The following is a 10,746-nucleotide window of genomic DNA, read 5'->3' on the forward strand; positions in this document are numbered from 1 at the left end:
GTTCAAGCTCTTGCTGAGGTTCCATGTAACTGTCTCTTGATTCCAAGGCAGCCTGCAGGGGCTTTGTTTCCTTTTTAGTACAAGCTCCACTGTGCAAAAATGTGCATTATCTTTGGTATTCATTTTAGGTAGTCTAACTTAAAATCTGAGATAACCCATTAACATTATGGAGGGGAGGAAAAAAAAATAAACCCTGGAGGCTACCATTTGGCTAGTGTTACATAATGCCCTTATGTAACCAAAGACAGACAGACAGACAGAGAGAAAGAGAGAGGGAGCGAGGGAGAGGGAGAGACACACAGAGAGAGAGAGATCTAGCAAACAAATTACTGGCCTCAAAAAATCAGGCTCTTATTTTGGCAGCTAATAGCCAAATACTTGCCACTTCGATACGCATCATGAGCTTTCAACAAAGTTCAACACTGACTTTTAAATTACACAAAAGAAAAACTACACTGCAACAAAAATACAATTTGTGCTCATGTAGTTAGCAGCTTTTCAAAAATTAAGGCAGAGTCTTGCCTTTGTTATGCCATTAAAAACATTCTTGTTCCCTAAAGAGAAGCATGCTGGATAAATCATATACCCAACCAAGGCTTGCCTGCAAGTTCAAGTTTTGTAAAAACACAAAACAAAACATAAAAACCCATAACTTAGCCTACAACACATATGTGCCATCAGGTCATGCAGAGACATGTTTAGTGCTTTACGTGAATCTTCGAGCTCACAGTCTTTCTTGGCAACCATCACGCTTGCCTCAGTCCCTGTGGCCGCTTGCCTTGACCCACCTTGTCACTGGTACCGTCGTCTGTGTAATTGCTTTAGGCCTTTGACCAACAGACTGTGTTTTAAAGTAAATATTCCAGAGAAGGAGTCAGTCAGTCATATCTCTGATTCTCGCCGTAAGGGCCTGGGCTCTAGAGGTACACTTGCCTGGTTGTGAAGGTCCATATCAGGGGGGGTGTCTGTACTAGTGCTTTCTGGGAGTCCATTTTCACTATCATCTTCTTCTTTGCTTGTGAGGGCAACTTCATTTTCATAGCAAAATGAATTTGCATTTGAGAGAATATATTTCTTTTCCGCTAAGTCTCTGGCACTACAAAGGGGAGTGTTGGGTACTTCGTAAGTTTTATGGAACCTTGAATAGTCCACTTTGTAGTAGTGCTTCTCTTCAAAGAGTACTGGCTCATAGCGATGGCCCCAAAGGATCTCATTTGCCAGGTAAGAGCTACGACACTGTGTTGTCATGGCAGTGGCTTCCACCATGCCTTCCAGTATTACAACAATTTCAAAGTCTGCATTGTCAATATCCTGTTTACTCAAATCATATAAAGGACTGTCTTCATCAATTTCATGAACTATTGTGATGGGGGACACAAGAAATATACGGTCAATTCCACTGTCAAACCCAACATTGATGTCTATCTGATCCAATGGGATGTACTCCCCTTCCGAAGTAATTCTGGATTTGAGGAGCTGTGCTCGAACATGAGCTTCCACCAAGTGGCTCTTCCGAAGATTGCCCACTCGCCACATCAAGCACAGCTTGCCGTCTCTCATGGCAATCACAGCATTATGACTGAAGACAAGAGTCTCATTTCTCTTCTTGGGCTTTGCCATCTTCGCCATGACGGCGCCGATGATGAAGGCATCGATGATGCAGCCCACAATCGACTGGAATACCACCATGAAAACGGCAATTGGGCATTCATCAGTGACACACCTGAAGCCATAGCCGATTGTCGTCTGGGTCTCAATGGAGAAGAGGAAGGCAGCGGTGAAGCTGTTGACCTCAGACACGCAAGCTTTGCTCTCCTTAGATGCATCCAGATCCCCATGGAGCAGAGCGATCAACCAAAACACACAGCCAAAAAACAGCCACGAGAGAACAAAAGCCAGACAGAAGATAACCAGCATCCACCGCCAGCGGATGTCCACACACGTGGTAAAGATGTCTGCCAAGTACCGTTGGCCCTTCTCCCCGACGTTGATGAACTGAACATTACAGTGGCCGTCTTTCTTCACAAAGCGGCTCCTGCACTGCTGTCGAGTGTGGACTTTACTCTTCCCGTTCCCAAAGCCATTTGCCACTGCCATGGTGGCCAACTTCATGCCGTCTTCTTCTGAAGAGACAATGCTGTAGCGGTTGGTTCGCACACTGCCCATCGCTTCTGCCGTGGACTCCAGTGCTTCTGCTTTGGAAAACAGTCTGAGTTTTTGCAAAACCCTTTGGAGAAACAGTTTTGAATGTTCAGTGAGGACACCAAAAAAAAAAAAAAAAAGAAGAGAGATAGGAGTCTCCAGGAACCTTGGAGGTCTACCAAGGACTGTCTATTGACATGCAGAGTTACGTAAATAACTCAGCTGACATCCAGAGAACATGTCCTGCAAGAAGAGAGAGATTGTTCATCACAAAATAAGTCATTAATGAAGATTTCTACCAACTAAATAATCTGTCCTAGCAAAACAAGGTATCAGATACAGATGAATATATTCTGTATCAAATTATTAGGTTTTTTATTTCTTTGTACCCCCCTTTTGATAACTTTATTTAAAGGTATAAAGTTATTTTTCAAAAAATAGGACAGTTGTTTGTAGCAGTCTTCCAACCAAAATTTCAGGCCCCTTCTCCCCTAGCATTTGCCAGAGGTTTGGAATATTCCATCTTTAAAGTATACCTCATCCTCCTATTCTCTTCTTTTGCTTTGCCCAGTTACTAAGCAGGAGAAGGGATTTCTAATTCCAAACTTTGTCATAAAGCTTGAAGCATGAGGAAGTACTTAGAGAACATTTCACACAAACACAAATGATTGATATCAAGCTCTGTGTGCCTTCTGGAAGAATATCAGCGCCTCTGTCATCATAAGACACAGATTATTTTGTTTAAATGATCAGACTGAGCAGACAGCCCTTCTAATCATTGGACCTGGATCCCAATTCCAGGATATTGTTGGGGCTTGCTCCATCACTTGGCACACTACCAGCGGCCAGTATACAGAAGTCCCTGATAACATCTGTTAGTGCAAGTGATTCTGACTTGAAGGCACAGTTTGCTCTGGGGGATAGAGAGCGATTCTGTTGCCTAGTGATAAGAGTCCTGAAATTCTCCCAGGATGGGACTGCCATGTGTAATGACAGGCTAGGAAGTAAGTGCCTGGGTGCTAAAGGCCCAGGTCTTTAGCGGATTGAGATAAGGCAGGAACTCATTTCATGTGGGTCCAATTCTGTATTCTGCCCAACAGAGAAAACTTTGTTAGGGTAAATGATGCGCATCAGTCTGCTTCCTTTCACTTCAAATGCTGTTGTTTGTATCTGCTCCTGTGGAGAAGGCACTCACCTTTCCTAAATCTGAACAAATAATAGTTTTCCGTTTTCTCCTCTTGCCTCATTGTCCCTTAGATAAAAGCTATTTACTTTAAATTTCCATCTTCACTACAAAAGAACCATTTTTCAACTGACTAGCTAACAAGTCTAAGTCTAAAGGGTTTTCATGATCAAATTTAAATGAACAAAATGATTGCATAGAACTAAAAACTAAGAGATTCTCGACTTGTCAAATAACCGACCCATCTCCTCTTTTTAAAGGGGATAATGGACAGCATGTGGACAGGGTCAGGAACGTACTGGATCCCTGAGAAGGAGAACTCAGCTCTTCTTTCTCTCCTGAAGTCCTATTACGATTAAGCAGCTAACAAATCCGATTTCTGCAAGCCAGTTGCAAACCAATAAAGAAAACCCTGTGCCTTGTTTGTGGATATCCCTTATAGAGAGTCAAGGTACATTGTCCCTGAAAATGTCTTGTACAGTCTTTTGACTTCTCTCTCTTTATCCAAGTTATTATGCAAGAATGTGCCTCAACACATTTTTCCTGAGATTAGTCATCTGTGAAAATTGCAATGTGTGTTACATTTTGGCAGCTTTTGACACCTAAATGATGCTCGATTTGAAAGTGCCTCTGAATTACTTTATAAAAAGAAGTTACTGTGGCTTCCTAACCTTCCACCTGCTTCAGTGTTTTGTCTGCTTCCCTATGAAGTTTGTACTCGGACAAAAGGGGTAAGGCTCTTACTCCTCAGGGTTCTAGATGCTACACAAGGAATGTTTTTAGCTCCCATGAAATTACCAAGCTTTTCAACACAGACAGCTGCAGAGAACAACATAATGCCAAATGCAGGTGTATTTGCAAACAAAAAAATAAGTCCCATTTAAATAGTATTTGTATCCTTGCATTTTGAATGATTTTGGAAACTTATAAGTTGACACCAAGATTCAAAACAAGTTTCTCTCCAAGTTCTCATTAGGGGCCATGAGGATACAGTCTCAAATTTCTTCTGACTTACTTCTGCACTTTTTCCAAATTAAAGTCTGATTTTTGAATAGCACGAAAGATTAACTAAAGGTCACTCCTTCTTTACCTGAACAGATTGATTAATGTTTACAGATCAAAATCTAAGAACCATATGGAATCTCAAGACTGAACTAAGATGTTCCAAAAATCTTGACTACAGGACATTTGTTTGGATTCCACAAATTATACAATATCAGCTTCCACTCCATGGGAGAAAGATGAGGCAGCCTGCTTCTGGAAAGATTTACAGCCTTGGAAACCAAACCTTTGGAGGAGTTCTATCCAGTCCTATAGGGTGCTATGAGTTGAAATCCACTTAATTGCAGTGGTTTGGGGTTTTTTTATGAACAGCTTTCCACATTTAGAACCTTGAAAACACCTTGTATTGTCTTATTTCCATTGCTAATGACACAACTGTCTCAGCATCATTTAGAAATTTTATCATTTTTGCTGGGGGTAGGAGGATGATTTCCTTGTCAAGATGAAAACTTAGAAAAGATAATATACCCCAAGACAGATTTATGTATGTCTATGTGTGCACACAGTGTACGTCTACTCATTTTTTGTGGAACTGATTACATAGTGAAGAGCTAGGACCTGCCCAAGTAGGGTAACTGTCTTAATGTTTAACTATGAAGACTGCCTCTCCCGTTTACATGCCCAGTGGCCTTCAGGCAAGGAGACAACCTCCTAGCCCACTCACCCCTAATTGCCAATACGGAAGCAGCCAGGGAAAACCTTCATTAGGAATAGGACTTTCATGGAACTGGACTATTTTAGGCATTTCATTAAAATTCTTTCTTGAGAAATACTGAATTAAAGGTAGATGAGAACAGTAAATAATTCGACTGTTTAGATTCATACAATTCAGGAGAACTGATATTTGAGGTGATGAATAGTATTAAAAATACTCTTTCAGCCAAAACATGTAAGGGGCTGGATGTCAATTTCATGGCACCAAATAATCGTTTCACCCAGACCATAACCAATGATGTAGAAAGTATTTCTGGGAAATTGAGAGGCTACATGTGGTGCTGTTCATGTTAAGACTATTTATAGGCTGAGCCAAAATTAAGCATAAGGAATGGGAAAAAAAATATTTCAGTGCTTCAATCTTAGGTAGATGTTAAAGGAGAGAGCTATGGATAGATAGAAGGTCACAGGGTATAAATGGGTCAGTCTAATGTGTTTTCACTATATAGGAAATATTTCCAATATTATTTATGTTTAAGAAAAAAAATCCTAGAAAAGTATAATTATAAAAAAGAAGTGTGTCCATAATATGGTGTGGTGCGCAGTAAATCAGAAAGTTTCTGGCTGAGGATAGGATATAAAGATAGCAAGAGTGTGCTGGGCTGAAAGAAAGGTCTGCTAATGACTGTAGAGTAGTTACTCCCCAGCTGACGCCATATAGACCAGCCTGAGTGAGCTCTGGGCACATGTTGCTATGTGAGCCCAAGGCTAGCAAAGCAACCTCTTAGAAGATCAGTAAACAGAAGGGAGGGGGAGGGGAAGGCGGAGGGGAGAAAGGGAGGGAGAAATACACATCTATCTCTGTGACCACTATCCACGGCATTTCTACTCAGCAGTGCATGCCGCATCACTCTGCATTTGCATCTGCTGAAAAACATGCAGATTTGGTAAACAAAAATATACACGCACACACATATATATACACAAACCTAACCAGGGAACATCAGTCTTCTTTACGTGGACAAATGGAGTGACCTCTGCTCAGTCCTTCATGCTACTCAAAAGTCATGCAAGGATTCTAGGATTGACCAGAGAATCTAGCCACTGAAAAGTCTGAAGGATGTAGAGATACTGTGCACACCCCCCCCCCAAAAAAATGTCAAATTCATCAGAGTACAGAACAAATAGTTCTATGGATACCAATAACATGAAAAAGTAAACTGCCACCAAAATACAAGGGGCAGGGGTAGAAAGCAAAGTGAAATGACCTTGACCCCCATTCTCAGCCCTCCCACCATCCTTGAAGTAACATCCACTGTTTCAGAGCATGGGGATTTTTCCAGCTAATGGCAAATATATGTAAAACACTTGGGATGGGGGAGAAAGTAAGGAAGGAAAACCTAACATATGTCAAGGTAATGTAAGGAAGACGTACAACAATGGTTATCAAAAGAATACTGAGCTGCTTGGTATGGTGTGAAAAGCAGTCTGCTTTCTCTGTATACACAAAACAGGTTTTCAAATACTGTCTTATTTCCTCACAGACAAATTCTGATTTAATGAAAATCCCCCAGGGTTCACAGCCTTATCCTTGTGACCACCCTACTGAGACGCTCACCAGACACAGGCATGAAATGGGCCACTTCCTACCGCTATTTTTTTTTTAAACAACTGTCATGATGCGTCCATGTTATGATGCAATATTATTGCAGAATCAAGTCGTTTTGACCACTGTGCTTCCCTGAAACCGCAATGTCCTCCTCCTCCACTTAGATATCAACAGGACTATTAACACGAAGAGCAAATGGCTTAGGCGAGAGTGACATGATGAGAAAGTTTTGCGGTCTTCCGGCTCAAATCCAATTCAGGCTCCGTTCTCTTAGCCAGCAAAGCAACTTTGAGACGCTCACTCCGTTTGAAACGCGAAGCTACACTTCAAGCAGTGTCCAAAAAAAAAAAAAAAAAAAAAAAAAAAACCCACCACGCCAAGCATCAAGAATAATGTGAGTCCTAAGGCTCGCCAAGCTTGGGACCAGTACTTTCGACCTGGCCCCTTGCTTTTTCCTTAGAGAGAGAACTGCACACAGAATTCTCGTCCCTGACTCCAAATTCAGTATCTCGCTACAGCTGGTGCATTGGAAGTTATGAGCACAAACAGATGCTGCAAAGAAATCTGTTTCTATTGCTCAACTGTTCCAAGCATGTCTCAGTATTTTTAGCTCCAAGGATGTTCTTGGGCTCGCACAAACTATATAGGCGTGATCTGGAACTCCGAGCGTGGGTGCGCGAAATAGCGGCGTGACAGCTGGGCACCTCTGGAACAGCAGTGCAGGGGAGAGTAAGGACAACCGCTCCAATCCAACTCCCCAGGACACTCAAGCAGCAAGAGAGAAGGAGGCAAGAAAACACACGGCAGTCCTTACCTGTTGCTAGCGCAGGAGCATGGGGGCATGGAGTGGAAGTGGGGCTTACAGAGGCATGTAAGATCCAGTAGTTTGTAAAAGCGATGGAACCAGAGCAAACCAGAATTTCCAAGACCCACTTGGCCGGCGCCGGGGCAGGCTGCGAGCTGGTGGGGACTCCAGTGAGCTCTGCAATCCTGGGCTCTTTTCAGGCGGTCCGAGATACCGGCTTGCCTGGCTCCGCCCCTGCTCGCCGCCGACCAATAGCAGCGCGCCGGGCCGAGCGGCCGGCCCCTGGAAGCGCGGGGAGGGGAAGATGCTGCACCCGAGGCCGCGGCGCTGCCAACTCGGAGAACCTGCCGCCGCTTCCTCCCCCGCCAGCCTCCGAGTCCGAACTGGGCTCGAGGCCCGCCCGGGCTGGGGAGGAGGAAATGGCGTCCCAGCTGGGACAGCAGCAGGTGGGAAGTTCCGCGGCCGGGCTTTTGCGGCTGTTTAATTGCAGCCTAGCTTTGGGCAAGACTTCCTCCCCCTCTTCGAGCCCCACGCCTCCCTTTTTCCTTTTTTTTTTTTTTTTTTTCTGTCTCGGGAGGAGGCTGCCGAGCTCTGCAAGCTCCTCGAGGGGCCTGCGAAGTGCCATTGCCGGGGCGAGACTTTGGCTGCAGAAGAGGCTTGCAGGTCAGCGCGGGTGCGTCCCACCCACCCCCACTCAGAGCCCTGCGACGCACAAGCCCCCCGAGAAAGCTGCGGTGCACGGAGGAGCTGCGATTTCAGTGGCAAGGGACGGGGATGGGCGCGCAGAACCCAGCAGGATCGAGACGCGCGCGACCCCGAGTGTGGCAGTCGCACAGCTGGTCGGTTAGCGCTTCTCCCTGTTGCTGGTGAATGACTTACAAAGCGCCCAGACTTCTCTGGCGGGTGAACTGCTCTTTCCCTGTCGCCTCGCCCTCTCTCGGGCTCTTTCTGCACCACCGCCCGGCACGCACTGCCGATCTAAAATCAGAGCAAGCAGAGAGTAATGAATTCTCCCGAGCAGCCACTCCTGCAGACCCTCAGCCTGGCCCTCGCACCAACGCCTCCCAGCCCTCACTTCCGAGCCCAGCCAGAGTGTCAGACCCTTTCAAAAACCTGTGAGAACTTCGATATTAACAGGGTCTGGACCCTGGAACTCTGCAGCTTAGTCCGTGGCCGTGCGTGTGTGTCAAATGAAGAATAAGTGCATATATCTTTGAGTACTTTGGTGCCGTAAAAAAAAAAAAAAAAAAAAAAAAGCTTCGCTCTTAAAAGGTGATATAGTTAGGAGACTTCAAGTGCGTTTGAAATCAGTTCCTTTGTTAAATGTTTTATTTCCTTAAGCGATCAAATGCTTCTTTGGTGCCATTTGTTTAAACCTCTAAAGGCCTCTTTGGAGTCACCACACCACCGCAAAAACCTGGCTCGTGATCCTGGCGACACATCGGGAGGGTGTCGTAGCGACGGTGAAACTGACAATCCAGTGGAAAGGGTCGGCGCAGCCACCCACCTCATATCCTCACACGGCCCCTAGGAGGTGCTGGTGAAATACGCTTGGGTTTTGCAGCTGTGTACCGAACCCCGGGCTAGCCTGTGTGCCTCTGTCCCTAGCTGAGCAAGATACTTACATTAAAAGGGTGTGCTGTCGCCGTGCCCGCGGCGGTGGCTGCGCTGGTAGCCCGCCGTGCCACCGCATTCCACTTGTTGAGATGGTGCAGCTCAGCCTGCTGGGAGCCCTGTCTCCACTAGGTGTTGCCTTTTAAAGCTATGCATGTGGGAATGGAGAATGTTTCACGCAGAGGAGGTCTAGCTTAACATTTATGAAGTCACGCATTATTTCTAAGGAGTATGATTTAACTCTGTAAAATAGACGGGGAGATCCGAATCCAAGCAGTAGCCCTGAGCACTGAAGGTACAGCTCAAGTGCCAAAGGGCAGGGCGCAGTGCACCTCCATGCAGTTTTTCTTGGCCGGTTTCCTCATGGATTTCTTCTCTGAAACGGCGAACCAAAACCAGACCCATTGCAGTCCAGTCGATTCCGACTCATAGCGACTCCATAAGACAATAGAAGAGATCTAATTAATCCCTGAAACATACTAAACCTAAATAGAAAAAGGATGTGAATCATTTATATAGTTTTTCTTCTTCTTTTCAGTTCAGTCTGTGGATGTGTAGACTGCTGATAATTTTCCAAACTATGTGAATTCCAAGAGGCAACACTTTTCTTTCCAGGCAATGAACTCTTTTTGCAAATCAGTCACATAGAAAAGGGTGCAGTTTTTGTAGAACCTGAATTAAAATTGCTTCCTTTCAGTGTTCTACCCTAAATAGATCTGAATACATTATCGATCAAGATGGTTCTGTATGATAGGAGTATCTTTAAAGAAATAAATACAAAGTGATAAGGCTACAGTTGATTGTATAAGTGTTGCTATGGGGGAGGGGGACCAACAAATGTGTATCCCAGTCTTTCTCATCAACATGATTCTTACTCCACAGACGGACCCGTAGCAAGGCTTGTATCTTAACCTGTTGTTGTTATGTGCCGTTGAGTCGGACCCTACTCACGGCGACCCCTCCTTGGGTTTCCGAGGCAGTATCACTACGGAAGTAGTTTCCCCAACCTTCCTTCCGAGGAGTGGCTGGTGGGTTTGAACCTCCAGCCTTCTGGTTAGCAGTCAAGTGCCTTAGGCACTACGCCACCAGAGCTCCTTTTCTTAACCTAGAGGGTCTGAAAAGGTTATTTGAATGAGGAGTGTCCCAGTCTCGCCAGAATTTTTACCTTACTTAATAAGCTATCTAAGAAACATGAAGAACTGAATTTTATAAGTGAAACTTTTTAAATGCATGAAAACAATGCATAGCCCCATGGCTTAATTTTTAAAAGAAAAAAATAGAAATGTGTATTTTAATAAATGACTTCTCACGATGTCCCTGATAGGAGGATTCTAGTGTTCCAAAGCATCTGGTGCTTGGGTAAATACGCTTTTTGGAGCGATACATGATACAGATTTCTCTACTCTATCGTTTTGGCTCAGTCAGTCCTTATTTAGCAAAAAGCCCCATTAGTTTTGGGCACCAGTGCCGTTGGGTGTTGAGATCCATCTGTGGATACATTTTTTTGCAAGGAAATGACAATTTTGCTCTTACTGAGCTCTTACCCTCCACGGTAACCACCTATAATAGTAGAGCCAAATATTAGTCACAATCTAAATCTGTGGTCAGATTGTGCATGGTTGAGTGACGCAGAGAGTGAGTGTTCCGCTAGTCATGCAGCCCTTTCCTTTGCTCTGA

The 10,746-nt window shown here is 44.5% G+C and overlaps 1 protein-coding gene across 1 annotated transcript; it reads right to left on the reverse strand.

Moving 5' to 3' along the window:
• Positions 1-882: 882 nt before the first annotated feature.
• On the reverse strand, positions 883-2,166 carry KCNJ2 (potassium inwardly rectifying channel subfamily J member 2). Its single transcript, XM_007959690.2, has one exon. It carries the CDS (start codon positions 2,164-2,166, stop codon positions 883-885), a length of 1,284 nt encoding a protein of 427 aa, XP_007957881.1.
• Between the last annotated feature and the right edge of the window lie 8,580 nt (positions 2,167-10,746).

The sequence above is a fragment of the Orycteropus afer genome, unplaced genomic scaffold, assembly GCF_000298275.1.
Source record: "Orycteropus afer afer isolate SDZICR_OR568_19922 unplaced genomic scaffold, OryAfe1.0 scaffold00018, whole genome shotgun sequence".
Lineage (NCBI taxonomy): Eukaryota > Metazoa > Chordata > Mammalia > Tubulidentata > Orycteropodidae > Orycteropus > Orycteropus afer.

Excerpts from the sequence above, each read along its gene's own strand:
- KCNJ2 (XM_007959690.2), bottom strand. The coding sequence starts at position 2,166 with ATGGGCAGTGTGCGAACCAACCGCTACAGCATTGTCTCTTCAGAAGAA.